The 25,682-nt window shown below is 46.2% G+C and overlaps 1 protein-coding gene across 2 annotated transcripts in view; it reads right to left on the bottom strand.

The window, feature by feature from the left end:
* Positions 1–25,682, bottom strand: part of ITGA9 (integrin subunit alpha 9) — a 364,736-nt gene that overhangs the window by 9,113 nt on the left and 329,941 nt on the right. For both annotated transcript variants that reach the window (XM_086365876.1, XM_086365877.1), the window contains exon 27: positions 9,455–9,574. In XM_086365876.1, the coding sequence (XP_086222002.1) occupies positions 9,455–9,574 (120 nt within the window). The remainder of the gene's footprint in view (positions 1–9,454; positions 9,575–25,682) is intronic.

Raw genomic sequence — 25,682 nt, 5'->3', positions numbered from 1 at the left:
AAGCCAGTGGAGTCTGCGTTTTCCTACACTTTTCCTGGAACCTTCAAGGGCTTGCTTTGCACTTGAGGGGCAAAAGATTCTGTTTATAATTGATTTGTCTGTAGCAGAGGAAACACTCATGGAAACTCTACAGGAAGAGAGACTCCAGCCAAACTTGGCTCCGCTGGAAGCTGAGGGAGCAGGGGCTTTTCTGGCTTCTTGTCTGTGTTGCTCCAGAGGGGGCCTGTAGTACCACAGGGCGGCTCCCTCAGACCTTCTGACAGATTCACACAACTTTCTGATGCAAACGTGTATCAAAAACCTGCCAGAAAATTCCTAGGGAAACAGCCGGTTTCCCCTTGAATAGCCCTAATTAGGAAGACGCTGTGAGAGGCCTGGGGCCAAGGAAGAAGTGAGAATCACTGGGTTCTGGGGTCCACAGCTTGCAGCATCAGGTTACTCCTTCCCAGCCCAGTCTGGGGTGAGTGAGGGACAGCTGAACAACCCCATGGTGCTTGGTCTTCAGGGAAACCCTCCACCTACTCCTCCCTGGCCTTCGGGATGCCTCCTGGGGAGCTATTCTAAGGGCCTCAGACATACTCCTTCTTTGGACTAACTCAGAGCCTCATGTTTATCAGCCCTTTCAAGTTCCTTGACTGTTTACATAGCACGTCTCTGTCTCGAGATGTCAACAGTGCAACATCAATCCAATATTTACTTCCAAACATAAATAAGTCTCCACCGAGTGTCTCTGGCACATGGTTTCAATTGAGACAGTGCAAAGGGGGTGTGTGTGTGTGTGTGCCTGTGCATTTTCTTTCTCTGCAGGAGAAGCAAGGAAGGGCTCTCCTAGTCCAGCTGGAGGGAAGGTGATAACCCCCCAATGACTTCCGGAGGGGCTGCCAAACCTACACAGCCTCTGAGCCTTTTCACAGATTTCTTTTTCTAAGTGCTTCTGCTTGAAGTTTGCAGCAATGGTCTCAAGTGAAAACCAGGCACCCAAAGCCAGCTCCAGAGCAGCAGGCTCTGAGAACAGGTTCGGCTGACGGAGGGTTCGAGTTGGTCTTTCTGAAGAGGGTGGCAAACCCACTGCACGGCCCAGCTCTACAACACCTGAGAGCAGACAAAGCTGGCAGGTCCTGGGCCTTTTGGGAAGAGGCTGGCCATGGTTCTGACCAGGCAATGGCACTGCCCTTTGCTCCAGGGCATCTCATTGGCAAAAGGGGCCAAGAGGAGGGAGGGGAACGGTTCCTGGGTTGGAAGCAGTAGAGAAGGATGCAGTTTTCTCCTTCACTGAGTGGTGGCCTGTTTGTTTTGGCGAATTGTACAAGGGAGCAGGCAGAAGAGGAGAGAGAAGACTGGGGCCCTCAATGAGGCTTTTCCTCTTGAAGTAAAAACATCCCAGCATCTCTACTCTCTCACCACTTGACTCAAAGGCTGGCTTGATGAACTGAAGGCACTCCTTAAAGGTGCAAGTCCCATATACCATCTGAACAACAATGAAACTTCCTCCTATAAACAGGCCTTTATGACTGTCTTGAAGAGGCCCCAGGGCCAGGCCATTTCAAAACCAATCGGGAGCCAAAGGAAAGGAGAGGGGACTCATTTGAATTTTTCTCCCCTAAAAGAGTTTCCTATTTCAAAGTTTTCTTCCTGCATGGTGGTTTGGCAGGCTACTGTAATCCTCGCACAGAAAGTTTAAATTATGGCTCCCAATGTCTGCTAACAGCCTGGCTCTGGGAAAGCTGATTAGGATCCATTTCAGAATTTGAAGAAGGATCTGGTTAGCTGGGGGCCCCTTGTTGTGGATTTTGTGTCAGAGCCAGGATCTGCCGCTGCCGAGCAGGAGAGAGTGCCTGACATGCCAGCGGCCAGCCTTCCAGAAGGCCCAGAGGCAGAGAAGGGGGCGAGCACGAGGCAGGGAGCCTGGAGTTCGGCTCTGAAGAAGGCATTTGCTGACCCTAGAAGGGGCTTCTGTTTCAGACAAACAGGCGATGATGGGTATGTTGGTGGCACCATGGTGACCTGTAGGCGGAGCCAGGAGCTGGTGGCACAGGCTCTTTACCTGGCCCAGTGCTGCTCATGCTGGGCTCGGTCACCATCTCTGGTCACTTAACTGCTTTTCCCAGACTCTTCAAGATAGAGAGAGGGCTCTGTTACTTATTACCTCTGTCATTTCATCCTGAGCTGGCTACCTAGCAGGGATCCAATACTGTTTGCTGAGTGAAGGCACTGGCCAGCTCGCAAGTATAGAGCATGCCGACCTGTAGGCCTGTGTGGCATAAAAAGTCCATCCACACCGGGCCAGCTGCCTTGTACACTTCCAGTACCAAGTCACCATCCGCGTACATTTTGGGGAACAATATTTGGGGCTCATGAACTCAAGGCACTGGCAAGCAACCATATGCAGCAGTGTCAGGAGCTACAGCAAAGGAAACTTTAAGAGATGTCACTCGAGAAAGGGAAGAGGACTTGAATATTGCTCATTTGCCTTTAAAGGTCCCAGTGAAGTGTTTCCTGGTTCACAGTGACAACTAGGTGACTCTCTCCTTGAGAGGACTGGAGGGAATGATATGTGAAATATGGTAATAAGCCAGAATCATTTAGCCCTCCCATCTAACCCAAATATTAGGTCCATTAGTCAACAGATTTCTGGATGGTCAATGTAATATTAGATCTCTATACACAATGAATTTTTCTTAGGTTATAGACATAGAAATCCAAGTTGACAAGAGATCTGTAGTTCACTCAAAGAGATAGAGAATAGACTTCTTGTTGCCAAGGGGAGGGGGGATGGGGGAAGGACGGACTGGGAGTTTGGGATTAGTAGATGTAAACTATTATACAGAGGATGGATAAACAACAAGGTCCTACTGTATATCACAGGGAACTATACTCAAGATCCTGTGATAAACCATAATGGAAAAGAATATGAAAAAGTATATGTATACATAAATAAATGAATCACTTTACTGTATGGCAGAAATGCAAATTGTAAGTCACTGTAAATAACTGTAAACATTGTAAATTAGCTGCACTACAAGAAAATAAATTTTAAAAAAGAGGTCTGTAGTTGAAGTTTTAGGAATATATTTCAGTTTCAGTTCAGTCGCTCAGTCGTGTCCGACTCTTTGCAACCCCATGAACTGCAGCAATCCAGGTCTCCCTGTCCATCACCAATTCTCGGAGTCCACCCAAATCCATGTCCATTGTGTTGGTGATGCCATCCAACCATTTCATGCTCTGTCGTCCCCTTCTCCTCCGGCCCTCAATCTTTTCTAGCATCAGGGTCTTTTCAAATGAGTCAGCTCTCCGCATCAGTTGGCCAAAGTATTGGAGTTTCAGCTTCAACATCAGTCCCGCCAAAGAACACCCAGGACTGATCTCCTTTGGGATGGACTGGTTGGATCTCCTTGCAGTCCAAGGGACTCTCAAGAGTCTTCTCCAACACCTCAGTTCAAAAGCATCAATTCTTTGGTGCTCAGCTTTCTTTATAGTCCAACTCTCACATTCATACATGACGACTGGAAAAACCATAGCCTTGACTAGATGGACCTTTGTTGGCAAAGTAATGTCTCTGCCTTTGAATATGCTGCCTAGGTTGGTCATAATTTTCCTTCCAAGGAGTAAGTATCTTTTAATTTCATGGCTGCAATCACCATCTGCAGTGATTTTGGAGCCCAGAAAAATAAAGTCAGCCACTGTGTCCACTGTTTCCCCATCTATTTGCCATGAAGTGATGGGACCAGATGCCATGATCTTTGTTTTCTGAATGCTGAGCTTTAAGCCAACTTTTTCACTCTTCTCTTTCACTTTCATCAAGAGGCTCGTTTGTTCTTCTTCATTTTCTGCCATAAGGGTGGTGTCATCTGCATATCTGAGGTTATTGATATTTCTCCCAGCAATCTTAATTCCAGCTTGTGATTCCTCCAGCCCAGCGTTTCTCATGATGTACTCTGCATAGAAGTTAAATAAGCAGGGTGACAATATACAGCCTTGACATACTCCTTTCCCTATTTGGAACCAGTCTGTTGTTCCATGTCCAGTTCTAACTGTTGCTTCCTGACCTGTATACAGGTTTCTCAAGAGGCAGGTCAGGTGGTCTGGTATTCCCATCTTTTTCAGAATTTTCCATAGCTTATTGTGATCCACACAGTCAAAGGCTTTGGCATAGTCAATAAAGCAGAAATAGATGTTTTTCTGGAACTCTCTTGCTTTTTCGATGATCCAGCGAATCATCTCTGGTTCCTCTGCCTTTTCTAAAACCAGCTTGAACATCATGAAGTTCACGGTTCACATATTACTGAAGCCTGGCTTGGAGAATTTTGAGCATTACTTTACTAGCGTGTGAGATGAGTGCAATTATGTGGTAGTTTGAGCATTCTTTGGCATTGCCTTTCTTTGGGACTAGAAAGAAAACTGACCTTTTCCAGTCCTGTGGCCACTGCTGAGTTTTCCAAATTTGCTGGCATATTGAGTGCAGCACTTTCACAGCATCATCTTTTAGGATTTGAAATAGCTCAACTGGAATTCCATCACCTCTACTAGCTTTGTTCGTAGAGATGCTTCCTAAGGCCCATTTGACTTCACATTCCAGGATGTCTGGCTCTAGGTCAGTGATCACACCTCTGTGATTATCTGGGTTGTCAAGATCTTTTTTTTACAGTTCTTCTGTGTATTCTTGCCACCTCTTCTTAATATCTTCTGCTTCTCTTAGGTCCATACCATTTCTGTTCTTTATTGAGCCCATCTTTGCATGAAATGTTCCTTTGGTATATCTCATTTTCTTGAAGAGATCTCTAGTCTTTCCCATTCTGTTGTTTTCCTCTATTTCTTTGCATTGATCGCCGAGGAAGGCTTTCTTATCTCTCCTTGCTCTTCTTGGGAACTCTGCATTCAAATACGTATATCTTTCCTTTTCTCCTTCGCTTTTTGCTTCTCTTCTTTTCACAGCTATTTGTAAGGCCTCCCCAGACAGCCATTTTGCTTTTTTGCATTTCTTTTTCTTGGCGGTGGTCTTGCTCCCTGTTTCCTAAACAATGTCACGAACCTCCGTCCATAGTTCATCAGGCACTCTGTCTATCAGATCTAGGCCCTTACATCTATTTCTCACTTCCACTGTGTAATCATAAGGGATTTGATTTAGGTCATACCTGAATGGTCTAGTGGTTTTCCCTACTTTCTTCAATTTAAGTCTGAATTTGGCAATAAGGAGTTCATGATCTGAGCCATAGTCCGCTCCTGGTCTTGTTTTTGCTGACTGTATAGAGCTTCTCCATCTTTGGCTGCAAAGGATATAATCAATCTGATTTCGGTGTTGGCCATCTGGTGATGTCCATGTGTAGAGTCTTCTCTTGTGTTGTTGAAAGAGGGTGTTTGTTATGACCAGTGCTTTCTCTTGGCAGAACTCTGTTAGCCTTTGCCCTGCTTCATTACATAGGTCTTCACAATAATCCTACATTTCATTTACCCTTGTCAGTGTCCTATAAAGTCATTACATTTAGTTAGTGCTTTAAGAGAAAAATATTTTTCTTAAAGAACGCCTCTGCCAAGCTCCTTACTGCACTGTCACTTTGCCTAAACAGACAACCCACTCTGAACGGCAAGTGTGTTCATGAACCTTGCACCGAGCTTTACTTCTTTTTCCTTCTAAGGAGTACAATCACAGTTTTATCTATGATACCGGAAGAGAAATGAGGCTTCATCTACTTTAAAACAGCAAAACTTCCAGTTAGGTGAATTGTCCTTTGTCATAGTAAGTTTTAAAGAAAAGATTAAGGTTTTACCCACTTTTCGGAACAGCATGCATATGATAGACAAAAGATACCACTAACCCTTTGCTGCTTTCCCCCTTGGGAGGCAGGGTCTATTTCCTGCCCCTTGACTCTAGGGTGGCATGTGGCTGCTTCGACAGAGTACAGTAGGATGATGCCTTCCCAGTTCTGGGCCAGCCTTTCAGAGAACTGGCAGCTCTCACTATGCTCTCCCAGAGCAGAGCCTCCACATAAAATGTCAGCACAGTCTGCTGGAAGGGCCCTGAGTCTACACGGGGAGGGAAGGGGCCTGGCGGAGTCCAGTCGCCCAGCCATTTCTACGGTGACTGTGCTCACCCCAACCCTGTCCCCAGATCTCTCTCCTCTCTACATGGAATATCCATCTGTCCTTCCCCGCCTGGAAAACTCAAACTGAATCCAAGGTCAGACTTGAATGATACCTCATTTGGGAAATGTCCTCTGACTATAACCGGGGGCTTCTATTAAGTGCTAAGTATTAAGTGCTAAGCATTTGGTCTAAGTTACTTCTATACCTCGAGCTGGATATTAGGGTCTCTGTTTTACAGAGGAGGAAGCTGAGGATCAGAGAGGGTAAGCAGCTCTCCCAAGGTCACACGGCTGGCAAGGGCAAGAGCCAGGGTTCCAGTTCACAGCTGTCAGCCTGCAAAGCCTGCGCCCTCATCTACCGTGCTGCACTCTTCTGCCTTTTCATTCCCCTGGAGTGGGGACAGGGGAATTAATGGTGTTCTTCACAGTTTCCAGAACACTCATTACCCAGCACTCACCACCCTCAACTGCATTTACAGTCTGTATGCTCGATGGAGACGCATTCAAGGCAAGTCACAATCACTGCGGCATGCAGGCACCTAGCCCAGTGTTTGGTTCAAAGCAAGTATTCAATAAATATGAGTTGAAATCAAATACTGCTCTTGGACGGTGAGCAAAGCTGTTTGACCTACACGTCGTCACTTGCCAGCTTCCTCAGAACTGTTCTAGACCCTTCCTCCCACCCCCACTTAATGGTGACCTTGTCTGGTGAAGGCCCCTTGACTGCCACCACTTCATGGCTAGTCCAAGGCAGAGAGTGCTATCTGCCTTCTTGGACCTGGGCTCTTTGAATCACACACAACTGGGTGACCTCAGGGTGCTGGCCATCCCATGACACCCTCTCCTGCAACTACATCCTTTAAACAAACACAACAGAAACAAAGCGAAGCAGATGACAGCTGGAAGGAGGTGGGAGCGTGTGCTCAGGACAGAGGGTGCTCTTAAGCAGCAAAGTGGGGGCCAGAGGGAGGGCCTTCCCATCACAGGAGGGGGTGGGCACAACCACACACTCCCCACTCCACGTCCCTGTCTGGGCCCATGCACCCAGCCATGGAGGACAGTGTTTCCTCTCTTCTGAAACGTCCGTACAGGGACTTCACTGGCAGTCTAGTGGTTAAGACTGCACTTTTATAATATAGGGGGCGCAGGTTAGATCCCTGTTGGGGAACCAAAATCCCACATGCCACAGTTTGTGGTCAAAAAGTAACCAAAAAAAAAAAAAAAAGAGAGAGTGAGAGAGAGAGAAAAGCAAGTAAAATACAAAGATATAAAAAAGATGTCTAAACTTACTTGAAATTTTTGGAATACAAATTAAAGCAACAGTGTGATATAATTTTTAAAAATGAATAAATAAAATGCTCGTACAAAGACAGAGGAAGTCTCTCTCTCTCTCTCTCTCACACACACACACACACACACACACACAACCAAAGCCCTTGTTGTCTTCAGATCTCAAGCACTGAGCTGGCTTTGTTCTCTACCCACAGACCAGACGCCTTGGCAGGAAGGAGTTGGAGTTGGAGAAAAGGGAGAATTAAGAATCTATCTGGCCACGCAGATTAAACAAACAACAAATGGACAGGTTTTTTTTTCAAAAAGGTAATATCCGCTCCTGGCAAACATACGGGAAAATAGGCACTTTTGATACACTGCGTGTGTAACCTTTAAAGAGGGCAATTGGCAACATGTAATAAAAGGCTTAAAATGCGTATTTCTTCTGACTCAGTAATTCTGTTTTTAAAGTTTCCTTTTAAGAACATAATAAAAGATTTGTGCAAATATTTGGCTCTAAGCATATCCACTGGTGCAGTTACAAGAAGTGTGAAGCCAGGAACCACCTGAAGCCCAACATCTGAGGATGGGGACCTGCCGACAACTGCAGCCCAAGGACAGCACTGGACACAAGTTTATAAAAACAGGGAAAGATGTTCACAACTCTGTGTTCAGAGAAAGCTAGGCTATGAAACAGTATATGGGGTGCCTTCAAAGCATGGGAACCCGAGGTAAACTTACTTTCAAGTGATATGTTCAATGTATCTTTCTTCAAGCCTGAAACACTTTTTAGGTGAAGAATCTCTGAATTTAAAGCAATCAGTCCAAATGTCAATCTGAAAAAATGTACCACAAGACACTATTTTTCCTGTTTCTAGGCTTCTTAGATACTCTGAAGTATATATATTTTCAGATTGATAATTGAATCTATTGCTTTCACTTTAGACGTCCTGCACTTGAAACATATTAGGTATTTTACCAGATAACTTAATACACTAAAATAAGTAGGTGCTACGAGAATGCCTGGTCTCTATTATGTAGAGAAAAAGGTCAAAAGGCTAAAAGCGCCTGAGTACTTGACAACTTTTTTTCTTACTGATATATTTCTATGATTGATCAAGAAATACAAGTTATTTTGGAATCCCAAAGAAACTAATCATTTTAGTTTAAAGCATCCATCCAAAATCATGTAAAAGGCTGTCTCCACTTGCCTCTGAAACCCAGAACACTAGAAAAGCAGGAACTTGGTGTCAGGAAGTTCCAGTTGCAGTCCCTGTGCTCCTCTAGGAGCTGGGAACTCCGTTGAAACAAGAAGAGACAGGACCCCACTCAGCTGGCACATTACCTTCCAGTGGAAGGGGCAGGCCTTCCTCAGATGATGACTCTGAAACCATTACTGATGAATACAGAGGCTCTGAAGTCAAGGACCCCAGGTCTCTGAGAGCAAAGTGCAGAGCAAAGAAACTGTCCTAGACTTGAGGGTGAGAACACCCCTCTTTCTGGAGAAAGTGACAAGAAGCAAGACGTGAAGGATGAGCAGGTGCTCCCTGTTGAAGGAGGCAGGGAAAGTCTGCCACCTGGGGCACCTACAAATGAACCCCCATGGGGTTGGGAGAACTTCTGATGGAGCCACCTGGGCAGCACTCTGGACACATAGCCTATTTCCATTAGTAGAGTCCTCTGGGTGGAAATCTTTCCCATATTCCACATGGGAGAAGAACAGAGAGTGACTCTGTAGCTTCCTTTCTTATGTTTATGACAAGTAAACAAGCCAACCATCCACATCCCAGTCCCAGCTGTTACTCACCAAGCTTCTGGTTTGGAGTGAGGCTTCCACCATATTGTGTTAGGACTGGTGGCAACTCTGCTAGGGAAGCCCCAAGAAGAAGAGGGTGAAATTCTGGGGTTCTTTCTGAAGTGCGCCAGTCCTCAGGTGTGAATGACCTCATGAGGAGTCAAGACTCCATTCACTGCCTGGAGGGGACCTTGCTCCAGGAAGGAAGTTCCAACATGAAACCTCTTTCGAGGAGCTCTACCCCAGCAAGGCAGGAGAGCTGGGCGTCCGGATGGAGACTGCCTGGGGACCCACGATCTCCACTCACCTTCCAGAGCAGCACGGCCAGGAGCAGGAAGATGAGGATTCCCACCAGCAAGCTGATGGCAATGATCCACCCCACAACGTAGCCTCGCGGCTCCAGATTGTGCAACGCCTCGAAGACCACCTGGGAGGCAAAGCAAGAGTCAGCTGGTCCCCCAAAAGAAGCACCCACCGCACGAGGGGGTCCAACCTGGGCTTGACATTGAGGCTGAACCGGAGAGATGTGTCCAGACTGCTGTTGCTATAAAACGGACCTGTTGAATGCTTTCCTGGTTGTATTCTGATGGGTTTTTCACTAGGATCTGAAAAGGCACTTGAAGTCTCAATTCTTGAAGGGCTTGTAAAGACAACAATCTTGATTTAAATACCACGAAGTGAATGTAAGCGTGGCAAAAAACTTTGACGAGGTACTATGTTCTTGATTCAGAAAAGACAATAACAGTCTCTGTTTTATTATGGGTTTTAAAAACAAAGGACATGGGTGTGCCCTCCAGATAAGACAGGACTTCTGAGTGTTCAGCGCACTGTGTAACTTACTGTAATTACTGGATTAATGCCAGTTTCCCTAGGAGACTGTAGATCTCAAGGGCTAGGCACAGTCTGCTTTGGGTCACATGGTGATGCTTAGGACACGGAAGGCATTCACTTGAGGAGCTAAGCCCTGGTCCCCAAAGGGAGCCATAGGGTCTTCAGAACCCATGTCGCGGTGAGGCAAGCTGTTCCAGCTTTTATTAACCACGGTGCTGTGCTGGCTCATTCCAGTGATGCCAATGGTGTGCCTCTCTTGCCAGCTCCACATCTAAGGACATTACGGTGGTATTCTGAAATGCTCCGTCATGAGAGTATTTACACCACTGAAACTGACGCACGAATCAGGGCTCCCACAGCCTCCTGCCATTGTTTAACATGTATCAGCTCAACACTGACTGCATCCCTTGGCTCTGTTTTTGCCCCACTGGTCCCAGTGGAGTTTGTTTTTGCATAATTCAAAGCATCCATTGTGTCCTCTGCGGCCAATCCTCCTAACACCCTACAGTCTCATTCAAGCTGCTCTTTGCTGAAGAGACGGAAATCTCCACTCTGGGCAGCCGTTGTCTCCCTTGGCAGACAGGCTGGCCCGGCCACAGGGCTTTGTCCAACCTGGTCCGTGTCCTTGGAATGTCTAGCCCCTTCTTGGAGAAGCCTACCTAAACCTTGGTCAACCCTGGAAGCCAGTTGATGTTTTGCCTGGCAGGAAGCCCAGGGGTCCTGCTCTCCTGCTCAAGCCTCAGTGGTGATGGGGCCCATGACTGAGCTGACACAGCCTAGCACCATTTATGCTCTCTATTTAGGGCCTGGCTTCCCTCTCTCTAACATTTCTTGTAGGCTCTGTGCTTTCCTTGCAATCTCTGTCTAACCCACACAATCACTCCAGGAGGTATTAAGCACCGTCCTGCTCTGGGCCATTTAGCTCAAGTGGAGTCAAGATTTGAACTCAGGTCTAGCCACCCTCGAAGGCCCAATCTAAGCTGGTCACTAGCACATCATAGAGTGTGTGGCTGATGGTGGCTCTTTAAAGACACTCTGTCAACTAAATGAATCATTCACTGTTTCTCCCTTGGTGAAAAGGAGACCAAACGCAATCCTCTTTGTCTCACTGTCTCCTTTCCTACAGGCAGGATAGGAAGGGGGGGTATGCTGGGGGAGAGGACATCCATGAGACAGATCCTGAATCCAAAATATTATCTCAAGGGAAATCAGGCAGAAGAGAAACCATTCTTTTCTATGTTGGGACAAGTCAAAGAAAACAGCCTACAGAACATAGCGGTCACTTTGGGGAATGGAAATGAGGTTTCTTTGTAGCATATACTCATTGGCTGTGTGCCCTTGGACAAGGTACTTGACCTCTCTGAGCCTCAGTTCTCTCATCTGTAAAACAGGGGTAGAACAGCCCCTCCCCAGAGAATTCAAGGGGCTAACGCACACACCACACCTGGCAGAGTCCACCCCGACACGTGCTGGGTGCTCCCATCAGTATCACTAGCAGTGCTGGCAGGAAGGTTTTTTTTTTTTTTTTTTTTTGAGGTTGTGCATGGTTGGCACACTTCTTAATTAAAAAAAAAAATGATTTATTGAAGTCAGTATACATAGAGAACAGTGTAAGTAACCTATGTATGCAGTTGAATGCATTTTCATGAACTGAATGTGAAAGAGAGATTTTCAGATATGGGGGAACCCTGAAGAAAGAATACATGGGGGTGAGGGGAGGTGGGATAGAAATGGACTGTAAAGTCTGTCATCTTAATCCTACTCTTTTCTATTTGGTTCAGATTAGAGATTCCTGTGCTTAAAGACAGACTCATGTCTTTGAGTCACTGCCTCTAAAAAGCTGTGGATCACATCATCTCCTGTACTCAGACTCTCTCGTGGTATCAGGCACAGGGGGACGGTGAGGCACCGCAGCCAAGAGATGCGCCCTTGGGCAACCAAGGTCATCTTTCCAGTTTCCTCCTCTGTGCGATGGGGAAGCAGGATAGTCTCAGACGGTTCCTGGTCTCTGGGCGCATAGTGAAAGGCTGCTGAACTTTTTTGTTGAACTGCCGAGACAGGCTGCGGGCTCCGTGAGGTCAGCTGTAAGCCCCGCCCCTTGGATCAGCCCTGTGGCTGCACGGAGATGCTGCCTGCTGGCGGTGTCCAAAATCCGTATCGGCAAAGCCACTCTGGAGGTCTGGTTTTGTGGATACAGAGACAGTGGAGAGAATCCACTACAGTTTAGTCTGGCAAATTCCACAAGAATGCCCTGTCACTTCCCTGGAATGTGTGCTTAATCTTTTATTATTTTTAGTGATGCCGTTCATCATCTTGGACGTGTGCTTTATGCTTTGGCAGAGCTGGTTCCTACACATCTCAACTCTAATAAACTCATTGTGGGGGAGGGTCTGAGCAGCCGGCAGTTCTAAGAAGCCACATCTTAGATAAAAGCCAAAGGAATAGCAGAATGGACCACAGAGAGAGGCAGGAAGCACTGACAGTCCAGTTGGTTGCCACCATTAATAAGCAGGACGTTCCTGCTAAAATCCTTTATTTTAATCAAAAGAAAAAGTGTTGAATTAGTCCATGGTATTTCTTAAAATGAAAGCACAGTCAATTTAAAATATTACATTTGTTTCAGGTATACAGCATGGTGATTCAGTATTTTTACAAATGATATGCCATTAAAACTTATTAAAAGATAATGTCTATAATTACTTGTGCTGCACAATATATCCGTGCTGCTTATCTATTTTATACATAGTTGTTTCCTAATCTCATCCCTGGTGCCTCTTTAAATATCTCTGCTCCCATCCCCAGTTATTGCTTAGGGTCAAGCCTGAGCTTCTCTCACCAGTATTATTTCAGGAGCCTTGGAGGAGCCTCTTTGCTGTTAGAGTTGCTTTCCTAAAGCACAGGTCTCATCACATCACTTCTCAGTTTATACTATAGATGGTTTCCCTTTATACTGAATATACAATTCAGAGTATGTGTTATGTGAGTGTGCTCAGTCGTGTCTGACTCTTTTTGACCCCATGGACTATAGCCTACCAGGCTCCTCTGTCCATGAGATTTTCCAGGCAAGATTACTGGAGTGGGTTGCCATTTCCTTCTCCAGGGGATCTTCCTGACCCAAGGATCAAACCTGTGTCTCTTGTGTTGGCAGGCAGATTCTTTTTTTTCTTCTTTAGTTTAAATTTATTTATTTTACTTTGGCAACCCACTCCAGTATTCTTGCCTGAAGAATCCCATGGACAGAGGAGCCTAGTAGGCTGCAGTCCATGGGGTTGCAAAGAGTTGGCACGACTGAGTGACTTCACTTATTTTACTTAGAGGCTAATTACTTACAATATTGTATTGGTTTTGCCATACATCAACATGCATCCGCCACGGGTGTACACGTGTTCCCAATCCTGAACCCCCCTCCCACCTCCCTCCCCATACCATCCCTCTGGGTTATCCCAGTGCACCAGCCCCAAGCTTCCTGTATCCTGCATCGAACCTGGACTGGCGATCCATTTCTTATATGATATTATACATGTTTCAATGCCATTTTCCCAAATCATCACACCCTCTCCCTCTCCCACAGAGTCCAAAAGACTGTTCTATGCATCTGTGTCTCTTTTGCTATCTTGCATACATAGTTATCGTTACCATCTTTCTAAATTCCATATATATGCGTTAGTATACTGTATTGGTGTTTTTCTTTCTGGTTTACTTCACTCTGTATAATAGGCTCCAGTTTCATCCACCTCATTAGAACTGATTCAAATGTATTCTTTTTAATGGCTGAGTAATACTCCATCGTGTATATGTACTACAGCTTTCTTATCCATTCATCTGCTGATGGACATCTAGGTTGCTTTCATGTCCTGGCTATTATAAACAGTGCTGTGATGAACACTGGGGTACACGTGTCTCTTTCAATTCTGGTTTCCTCGGTGTGTATGCCCAGCAGTGGGACAACTAATCTCAAAAATATACAAGCAACTCCTGCAGCTCATCCAGAAAAATAAACGACCCAATCAAAAAATGGGCCAAAGAACTAAACAGACATTTCTCCAAAGAAGACAGATAGATGGCTAACAAACACATGAAAAGATGCTCAACATCACTCATTATCAGAGAAATGCAAATCAAAACCACAATGAGGTACCATTTCACGCCAGTCAGAATGGCTGCGATCCAAAAGTCTACAAGCAATAAATGCTGGAGAGGATGTGGAGAAAAGGGAACCCTCTTATACTGTTGGTGGGAATGCAAACTAGTAAAGCCACTATGGAGAACAGTGTGGAGATTCCTTAAAAAGGCAGGCAGATTCTTTACCACTGAGCTACCTGGGAAGCTCCCACTAGGGAGTTAGGCAGACCTGTTAAAACAGTGCTTTTCTCAAATTTTAATTGTGTAAGAATCACATGAGGAATCTACTTAAAATGCAGATTCTGAACGAATGGGTCTGGATTGGGGCCTGAGAATCCACATTTTGGTTATACTCACTGGTGATACTGATGAACCACATTTTGAGTAGAAAGGGGATAGAGAATACTCCAGGATGCTGTAGAAAGGACATGAAATCATCTTTTGCCTGACTCCCAAGTCTAACATGATAATAAATGGGAAAAATGATACATGCCATAAAGTTATATGAAAAAATCATTATCAATTTAACATATATAAAACTTAAGCTTTGCAGAAAAAGCAGGAAGTTTTTAAAGTAAATAGGTGTTTTTTAATACCGTGGTTATTTTTTCCTTTTTCTTACTTTAACTATTTTTTAAGAGTTTCAGCATCTGGAAGCCAAGTTAAAAAAAAAAAAAATTAAAAGGAGAGGATCTGCTCCAACATCTTCTGTTCCAAGAAGACTGACTTACTCTGCTTTTCTCAGCAGGATTAATCATTCTCTGAGCTTTTGGAAACAACAATTGTCAACCTTTCTTAACAGAGAAAACCTGAGATAGCACCCCAATTTGTAAAACAGAAAAAACGTGGAGATTTTCTGTATCTAAAGAAGGTGGGCAGTTAAGAGTCCTGCCTGATCAGCCTCCCTTCCCAAGCCAGTCCCTTTTACCCTAGCCCCTGAACCAACTTAAGGGAACCCACCCTCCACAAGGGTTAGTTTTGAAACCACTGTGGAGCACTTCATCATCCCAGTTCTAAGTCTCCTCACTCTGTAACGTAATGATGTATCTTCCTTTCTATGGACTCCAGTAAACTGAATTCTTACAGAACAAGGATTTGAATGCATGTTCTCCTGTCACCTAGCCCAAGGTAGTGATCCATTATGTGATTCATGAATGTGCAAACTAATAAATTCAATGTCCTTTCTGCCATAACATTAGATGAAGTATGACTATGATTCACTCTGCAACAAAAGAGAGGGAAAGATTTGAAGCTGGAGTTTCTGAGTGTGTTTTTCTTTTTTCTACTTCAAGAATAAATCGGCAAATGTCATTTTTTTTTGAGAATCCTGGCCATCCATCCATCCCATCCATCCATTTGTCTGTCTGTCCATCCATTCAACAATGTCCTATATATATATAAAGTATATATAGGACCTAGTATGTACCAGGCACTGTGGGGATCCTCAGATCAATAAAACAGGCAGTCTTTGCCCTCATGGAACTTCCAGCTTACAGAGAATACTTGCCAGTTTAGACACATAAATGCAAAATTATAATTTAGAAACTGCCCCCAAGGAGAGGTTCATGGTTAGAAAAGACTCTAAGATAAGCATGGCAGTCAGTAAGAAATTTCTGAGGGACTGCCTGAGCTGAGAGTTAAAGGATAAGCAGAAGTTAGCTAGGCAAAGAGGGATAGGAACAATATTCCAAAAAGGAACAGCATGTGAAAAACCTCTATGGCAGGAGACAGCTTAGCAGGGGTGAGAAACTGCCAGCAGACAGCACAGTTGGAGCGAATGGAAGGAGTAAGAAGCCAAGGGAAGATGATCAAGATGAAGCTGCAGCGACAAGGAAGGGCTGGAGACTGTGTTAAGAATTATATGCTTTACATTAAAGAAGCATGTGACTTCCATCTGAAAACTGGCCCCATATAGCTTCTCGATGGCTGCACTAAATCAAGCCAAACCTGCAGTTATTTTGATCATAATTTCTAATTCCTAAATAACTTGGTTTAATAGGTTATTTTATTTTCATAAAACACTGAAATTCAAGCTTCTGATTCTCTTTTATTCACTTATAGAATTGCTCCAAAAAGCAATATAGAGCCTCTTTTGTCTTCCTGAGGCATGGCTTTGAGAATTCCTTATAAATAACCCTTAAGAATCATCAGATTCATTCATAAAACTATCTGAGAAAATTGTTAATAAGTATAGGAGGAGTAAGGGATGCTTTAAATACTGCATTACAAATACTGTGGAATTAAACCTAAAAAACCAGAGAGAATTATATGCTTTATCTTAAGAAGCATAGGAAGCCAATGAAAGTTTTTAACTAGGGAGTGACATAGTTTGCATTTTGCAAAGAGCACTGTGGCTGCAAAATGAGTATAGGTTAGCAAGGAGAACTTTGTGTGGGGGTTCAAGGAACAGGCCCAGTACGAAGGCTGTAGAGGAAGTGGTATCGCCAGGGGACATCCACACTCCCAATGTAACAGGAAGGAATGAGAAAGGAGGAAAAAGACTGAGGCTGAGGGGGAGCCTGCAGGTTTCAGAGGGTGGAGGGAAGGCGGCTGAGAGACGGGGCAGCAGAAGTTCTGATTAGCGAAGGGATAAATGATCGCACCGGAGAAGGCGATGGCACCCCACTTCAGTACTCTTGCCTGGAAAACCCCATGGACGGAGGAGCCTGGTAGGCTGCAGTCCATGGGGTCGCTAAGAGTGGGACACGACTGAACGACTTCACTTTCACTTTTCATGCATTAGAGAAGGAAATGGCAACCCACTCCAATGTTCTTGCCTGGAGAATCCCAGGGACGGGGGAGCCTGGTGGGCTGCTGTCTTTGGGGTCGCACAGAGTCGGACACGACTGAAGTGACTTAGCAGCAGCAGCAGCAGCAGCAAATGATCGCACAGTAGCAGACTGAGGCTGGGGGGCTTGTGTGTCAGGTGTTAACCAATAAAACATAAGAGAATTGAGGAGCCTGAGGATCTGTCTGGCTCAACAGATTCCTAGAGGAGGACAGCCATGGGGCGGGGGCAATGGCAGGCCCACAGGCTGGGCATCCTGCCTACTGCTATAAACTTGAACGCACCTGAGGCTAGCAAGCTGGCATCAGGGAACCAACTTTCAGTCTGGGGCAGCTGGCAAGCCCAAACCACAGCACTGATTCACTTGCAGGTTTCTGGAAACTTTTATGTTATGACCACTGCAAATACGCTTAATGTCATAGCTGGAAATGCTCAGGTCTCCAAAAGGCCTGAGAACATGACCAAAATAGAGTACAGCTGGCCCAGGCCTGGCTGGACAGGGGGCTTCTAAGGCTGAGGGGACAGCTCAGCATCAGCAACACCCGAGGGGAGACTCAGCTCCAGGCCCCTCTGGCTGAAGGTCAATTACAAGGGCAAGATGCTTTCCATAATCAACATCACACACAGGTCTCACAGAGGGAAGGAATGTATGTAAAACAAAAAGTGGGGAAAGAAGAACATCTGGAACAAGGAAATGCCATTTTCACCTGCTTCTAATTACATCTAACAGTGGGGGAGGGGGCAGGGAGAAAGGGCTGTGGGAGCTGGAGGAAATGTTCTTAGTGGAACCACATCTTAAATCGCTCTCAGAACAGAGCCTTCAGAAAGCAGCCCAGCTCAAGGGAGTCTGAAGACTCAGGCTTACGGAGATGACATCAATGAACAGAAAATAAATTGCATTTGGCAAGCTGGTTGTTGCAAGCTGTGATAAACAAAGATGTCAAACTTGCCCCTGGCTGTGGAGTTTCAGGAATTCCTTGCTCTGTTAGAATTTGCAGAGAGATGAGCTAGACTGGTGCTAATTCCTTAGTTGTTAAGAATGGGTCATATTTGTTGAGAAATTACTGTGTGCCAGACATAGTGGTGAGAGGTTTTATATCTATTACTCCTGAGAAACCTCATGAGCCCTCTTTAAAGGGCGGGGCAGGGGGGCGGGGTGGAGGGGGAACACAGCTCCTTTGCCGTAGGCTAAGGAGGGCCCTCGATGAGTGCTAATTCTCCTGATGAGTAGCTGTGCATCTGGTTAGGGACCAGGCCACAACAGGAAGAGTTCCAGAATCAACAGACCACTAAGTTAGAACATGATGTGCTTCTGAGGTCACTGGAGCCAAGGGTCTCTCCTAAGACGACGGGCCAGCTGTTCACCACCCATGGCTGTGTTTCCTACCAATCTGCCAGGAGTGGTGCTCCACTGTGTGTGGGCCAGACGACAGGACAGCTCGGGCCTCGGGAGCAGAGGATGAAAGGAGCCTTGGGCTTGCAAACAGTCGGCCTTATGCCAGACCTGGCTCTTTCACTGATAAGCTTCGGCGTCTCAGGCTGTCAACTGGGGGCCTCAGTTTCCTCATCAGAGAGTAGATGCAATAATATTTCGCTCACAGGGCGACGTGAGTGTGTCAGGCGATAATCACATCAAATGCCAGCACATCACAAGAACTGAGCATAAATGAACGAAAATGAAATCATTAAGCAAAATGGGGCACAGAAAGGCAAGCCGCGCCGAGCCCCCAGGGTCTGGGTGGAGACCAGTGCCACCTGTGCTCACATCTGTCAGGTCCCTCGATCCGTTCCCTACACCCAATCATGCATTCACCTCTAGCGACTGCATTCCCTCAGGGCATGGGGAGAGGGGGAGGATCTTGGTGCTCAGTGTCTCCTGGGCAGCCTCTGTCCAGTGGCTGACATACAACAGGAGGGAGAAAGCCTAGCTCCCTTGCTTCAGAGTAAGAGAACTCTGAAGTAGTACTTGAGCTCCAGAGCTCTGCTGAGCCTGAGGCCCCTGGAATCCCACTTTTGTTTCCCTCGTTCTCTTTCCCTATCCTGTCTCCTCACTTCTTTCCCCATCTCACCGGGAACACTTCCTTTAAAAAAAATCTTGTACCCACATCCTCATCTGAGGGTCTGCTTCTTGAAACTCTATCCTAAGACACCATCTGACTCCACCTGCAGGCTGACCTTCCCCCGTCCACTTAGAAAATGCCTTCCCTATTTGTTCAGGGGTCACTCCTTCCATGCAGCTTGTCCTAACCTCTTCAACTGAGGCTTTCCCAACACAAAACCACACTGTGGTGTGTGTATGTATGTGTGTGTGCTCAAGCATGTGCGTCTGCACACATGTGTGTACAGTGTTTACCTGTTTGTGCTATGGAAGTCTTGAGGCTAATTTTTTTTTTTCTCATTCATGTTTATTGGAGGTCCAGTTCGTGTCTAGTTAAAGAATCTGAAGGATGGGATAGCAGCCTTGCCCTAAAATACAGACTTCCATAGCAGTGGTTTCCTAGCTCCATAGAGCCCAGGGGTTTGATGAGGACATGCAGAGGCCCCTCAGAGAAAAGAGATACAAATGGGATGAGTTACAGGCACCCCACCTCTGACTCAACCAAAGCACATTTCAAGTTAGAAATGGGTTCTGTTGCTTGCAGAAATGATAATGATAAGCATGACGACAGCTGGAAACCACCGGTTGAGAGTAAACTGACCATGACTCTTGGGGTTTTGAGGGAGGGAGAAGCTATTCTTCATTTGGTTCCTCCCATCCTTGACCATCTCTTTATGCAGTAGGCGTGTGTGTTTAGTCTCTCAGTCGTGTCTGACTCTTTGCAACCCCTTGGACTGTAGCCCATCAGGCTCCTCTGTCCATGGGATTTTTCAGGCAAGAATACTGCTGCTGCTGCTGCTAAGTCGCTTCAGTTGTGTCTGACTCTGTGCAACCCCATGGACTGCAGCCTACCAGGCTACTCCGTCCATGGGATTCTCCAGGCAAGAACACTGGAGTGAGTTGCCATTTCCTTCTCCAATGCACGAAAGTGAAAGTGAAGTCACTCAGTCGTGTCCAACTCTTAGCGACCCCATGGACTGCAGCCCACCAGGCTCCTCCGTCCATGGGATTTTCCGGGCAACAGTACTGGAGTGGGGTGCCATTGCCTTCTCCCAAGAATACTGCAGTGGGTTGCAATTTTCCTCCTCTAGTGGATCTTCCTGACCTAGGGATTGAACCCATGTCTCCTGCATTGCAGGTGGATTCTTTACTGGCTTCCCCATCAGGGAAGCCTTAGGCAACGGGAGCCACTATTAACTGACTGCCCATGTGGATGTACCAGGCGAGGGGCTTTGCATCAAGATGTCATTTGATCCCTCCAAACCCCTTAGGTCCAGTACTCTTGCCTGGAAAATCCCATGGACAGAGGAGCCTGGTAGGCTGAAGTCCATGGGGTCGCTAAGAGTCGGACATGACTGAGCAACTTCACTTTCACTTTTCACTTGCATGCACTGGAGAAAGAAATGGCAACCCACTCCAGTGTTCTTGCCTGGAGAATCCCAGGGACGGGGGAGCCTGGTGTGCTGCCATCTATGGGGTCGCACAGAGTCGGACACGACTGAAGTGACTTAGCAGCAGCAGCAGCAACCTCTTAGGACAGATACTCTACATGTGACTGGCACAGATTGCTGGACCTCTACCGATATAAATCTACCTGTCCAGTTCTATCTCCTTGGCCACCATCATTTCTAGCAAGTGATGATCACAACTTTCCTGTAGCCCCCTACAATCTACTGTCCACACAGTAGCCTGTGATTTTTAAAAAATATACATTGGATCATGCCATTCCCTGCTCAAAACAAATGCCTGCAACAGTTTCCCTTTATAACTGCCCCCTGGAGTTGTATGGTATGACCCTGCCTATGTCTCCCGTCATGGATGTCTCCCTGTGTTTCTGTTATGGATGTCTTCACCACTCACCAGGTGCTGTGCCCTGCTGTTGCAGCCTTGAGCACGCCAAGCTGTTTGGGTCTTCACACAGCTCTCCCTCCTCTCTGGGACACTCTTCCCTGTGCTTGGCAAGCTAATTCCTCCTCACTCTCTAGATTTCCGCTTCTTTGGAGAAACATTCTTTAGATTTCCCTCAATCTAGAGCAGGTTACTCCCATGGAACTCGCCTCAGTTTGAAAACAAACAAACAAACAAACACGCTGTTTGCTTCTCTTTTTACTGTCTGTTGCCCCCTCGTTAGCTCTGGGAGGGCCTGGACCGTGGCTGTTTGGTTCCCCATTGCATCCCCAGTGCCTCGTACATCGCCTGGCCCATAGCAAGCCCCCAGTAGAGTATTCATCAAGTGAAACTTCAAATAGTGACAAACAGCAAATGACACTGGGGTTTTTCTAAGTTCCTTATGATTAGAGCTTAATTCTCACATGGGGTGGTGGGTGAAGGGAGAGACTGCCTACCATCTTCTGATGATGACAGAGAATGAAGGTGTCTCTCTTCTTCCTCCTACTTCTTGATGTAACAAGGAGAACTCTCTCGCTGGGTAGAATGTAATTTAAACTATACTTTGGCATGTAAATAGTAAAGTACAAGCACAGTCTATTTGGTGACAGAAAACTGTCAGCTTGGTTCAAGATGCAGTGAACAACAAAGGAACTACAGGTGGAGCCTTCTGGAGCATCTCGTCTACCCCTCAGCTGACGCCTCTGGTTGAGATGCGCTGGTGTGCATTTGGCTTGGTGGGGGTACTGGCAGGAAGCACAGTGGAGGGGAGATCTCCAGGGAGAAGAAACTAGCTTTCCCATGTTATAGATGCGAAAAGAGAGGCTCACAGAGCTCACCTGAAGCCTGCAGTCACACCACTGGGCCGTGAGGGGGACGGGATTTGAGGGCAGGCTCTTCTAATTCCAAAGGGGGAAATGCAGTGTTTCCTGTTCACAAAGAAAAGCCCAAACTAGAAGGACTGACTTCCCAGAAGGGTCAAGACTGGGAAATGAACTTGACCAGATTCAGAGAAAATGAAGCTGGAACTTGCAGGCCTGATCAGTTTGTTCATGAGAGGCAGGTTTATTCAGAAATGAAAGCAAGGCTGGAGCCGGGAGGCTCCGTTCTAGAGTCTGGTTGAGACTGAGCAGGGAAAGCCCCCACTGGGGTGAGGAGAGCCGGGTCCAGTCAGGAGGCGCTGGCTGGGCCCCAAGGGAACCTGGCAATTTTAACAGAGAGACTTTAAAACCAGTCAGTGGCCGTTCCAGGGTGGACACTTGCACTTGTCAAGGACCTTTTATCCAAGATGGCCCAGTGCCCTCTTGTATGACTGAGTGGCTGCAGAGCAGAGAAAGGAGCATCTGGATGGGAATCAAAAGTTCCAGACCCTATCCTTGGCTCAGCGATGTGAGATCCAGGGCAAATCGCCTCTTTTTCCTAAGCATCATAGGCTCTTTGTTCACTTGAGGAAAAAGTTTTGTGGTTCTAACTCAGGGAGGGCACAGTGGAGTCTCTGGGGACTTGTAAAAATTATGACCTGTCTCCCCACCTGTAGGGTAAGGGATGGTGATGTCAGAGGACTGTGGGAGGGAGGTGACCAGCTCTTTGGACATTTGGTTCCCGTGGCAGCAGGAGAAGGCCCCAGAAATTTGTCCTATTGAATCAGAAGTAGCTCATTCAAGCACGTTAATTCTTAAAGCCCAAAGCACAAACACTCCTCAACCGCCTATGGACAAAAATTTGCATGTTCTCTTATCAATGGAGCTGACAAAATGGTCTAAATGACTGAACAGAGACTAGCTCAGAAGAGAGCCCTCAATGAGCCAGGGATTAGATGGCCCCATGCTGCCTGGAGTGTTAGAGAAGCACGTGGGAGGGGATGCTCCTCACTTTTTAGCATCCTTCCAGTGCTGGGGAATCCTCCTATGGGTGAGTCTCAGGGTGAGGGGGAGGCTGTACTATAATAGCCAAAAATGCCAGCCACTTGCTCTTCCTGGGGTGCCTGGTTCTCCAGGGACAGGGGCCTAACCAGCTAGGGAGAGGCTCCCACATGACTCTAGAGCACGAGGCTGAGAGAAGACAGGGAAGTAGTGCCCAGGGTACCATGCCAGGCTCTCCCTGGGGCCTGCCCCAACCTGTGGTCCTGGCCCTGCAGGTTTCTCACATCCCCAGTCAGGCTCTCCCACCTTGCTGGCGATTCTGAGAGCTACCCGATACCATTCTAATCCATTCTGCTTCTGCTAAAAGGAGACAGAATCAGTCTCTCCTGCTGGCACCTAAAATCTCAACCTGGTGCCCACTCCACATGGCAATGACTTATTTATCCATTTGTGGATTTCCACGATCATCACATATGTTGCTATTTCAAAGTATCGACAAAATAGATTTGCTCTGTAACTCACACAAGCCTCCCATATGGCCAGAGAAGGGTGTCTGGGATGGCAGCTCTCAGTAGCACAGCTGGTGTGCTGTAGATTCTTGGTTTGCCCCCAGGGAGTTTCTAGCCTCAGCTGTTGGCAGCTCTCCCAGAAAAGTAGAAAGGGTTGGGTTGGACATAATAGGAAATTCAGTGTATTATATTGGCACCGTCAGCACTGAACATGGTCACTCAGACCTCATCCAGAATTCTCAGGTTTGAGTCTGTACAAAGCCAGGTAAGCTGGTGTGGTTGGTCTTGGACACATGGCTAACACTCCGCCCAGGAAGGGCACCTCAAATGTATTATTAATAAAAAAGGAAAATGCCTCAAACATCCAGGACATATTTCTAGCTATTCACCCGTACGATCTGTAAAGCACTCCCCATACCATGGCATGAAAATAAAAGACACAATGAGTCCCAAGAAAATTATCTGTATTCCCTGTCAGTTGAATTTATCCCCATGTACACTTTATGTGGTTAAAAACCGATTGCTTTCCTTTTCTCACCCACACCCTGCTCGCTACCAGCTGCAAATACACTTCCTGTTCATTCCAAGGCCATACAAATGTGGTGCCTGATCTCAAATCTTGTGAAATTTTGCCCGATTTAAATTTGGTGGCTAGCCTCTATGGAAAGTTCCCTTCCGATCGATGATTGACAGAGTGCCAGGCATTCAGAAGAATCACGCAGGGAAGAACATGTTTGTTCTAAAAAGGCAATCCTTTCTACTCAGAAAGGATTTATTTTTTCCTGCCAGGGAAGTTGAGAACAGATTGTAGTACTTCATCTTGGCTCATGTATTGAAAGGCAAAGTTATGGAAAGGAGAAAGATGGGGGCACTGTGGAATTCTGAAGGGTGTTCCTTTTTTCTTGGGAGTACGGGAAAAAAATCAGTTGAAAATGAGATCTCCTTCCAAAGAACTCTTGATAAGGAAAATATCACCACAGTGCTCAAAATGGAAGATTAGTTAATGGAAGCAGTATTTTGGGGGCACAGATGACTCAGAATCCAACAATGGGATGTCAGGCAATGTCTTTCTGGATCCCACAGCTCTATGTTTTAATCAAAGGCAATGCGCCCGTGATAGTTTTTTCATTTACCCAGGGGATTCCACCTGTAGGAAACCTGTTAATTACTTCCGTTAGCTCTTAATTGGGAACAGTGTGGTCTACCAGAACATTCCAAACCTCTCCTATTGGCCACGTATCTCATCCTATAAGCTTTTTAACTGGAGCTGTGACAATGAGCAGTGACTCTGCATTCTTTTTCACTCCCCAGGTGAAGGTCTGGATTGGCAGTTAAATGCCCAAATGGCAGGGAGGAAAAGACAAAAGCCAACTCCAGATATTTTGATCTCCAGAAACAGTGACTCTAGGAGTGAAGGACTTCAGCATCATTCCACTCCATCCCATTCATTTCCTGCTATTTAAAATGACCAGGTGGACAATTTCTCGATGTGAGTCAAGGAATTTAAATCTGCCTCTGACAGTTCTTCCCTGAACTGGGCATGGAATACCCACGCTTTGGGGTAGCTTTAACGTCCTCACAGATTCTTATTTCTTCTGTGCCAGCTGATGCTCTTGTCTTCTGCTCAGGACTGAGGGTTCATGGAGGTCCCAGGGATTTATTTTCTATGTGTACCCTTCCTAGCCACCGTTTTATAAGAGTCTCTTTGCTGTGATCCCCATCCTAACATTTAGACATGTGGTGTCTCCCTTGTTACTAGAAAATAAATTAACATGTTTTTCTTTGCAAGCAAATAATCTTTGTGAATTTTTCACTTCTGTAAATTTGTCACAGCAATATTGACTCTTTCAAGAAAGGGTAAAGTCTTCCTGGAGAGAAGTAAATTCCAGGAAAAGGAGATGCAAAAAGCTAGCATCACCGCATAGCTTATTGGCAAAATCAGTTCAGAGGCTGCTGTTTTCCCTTTCTATGTCCCTAGGACCTGAGTCTGGGTGTCAAAGGATGCACCTCCCCTCCCACCCCTGAAAATAATAATGCAGCAAAAGTCCAAGGCCACCCCTTTCTCTCCCCTATCTGAATTCCCAGCTGTGACAACTCCCATCTTGAGGCTGCTTGCCAGCTACACTTCATAGAGGATATGGGGGCTAGGTAGAGAATGTTACTCAACCAACTCGTGTTTAAACACTGTTTATCCATGGAGCAATGGGATTGGGAAGGCAGATGAGGTTTCAGGAAAAGGTGTGAGAAAGATAAAAAATAGTCTTGGTTCTAGAATGGAAATGCAACAAGCGCTGTCAAGGGTACTTCCAGACAATTTCTCTTTTGGCTAGTCATGGCCAGGAGCTTTCACATAACAGCATCCTGGAGAAAAAGGCTATCACAATAAGAGCAGACCGCAGTTCCCCTTGCGGGGCCTGGAAGCCAAGGCAGGCAAGGTC

This window comes from Bos grunniens, chromosome 22, assembly GCF_055505025.1.
Source record: "Bos grunniens cultivar Pamir isolate PY7600 chromosome 22, Bosgru_T2T1.0, whole genome shotgun sequence".
NCBI lineage: Eukaryota > Metazoa > Chordata > Mammalia > Artiodactyla > Bovidae > Bos > Bos grunniens.
This window is presented reverse-complemented; position numbering and strand designations above follow the sequence as displayed.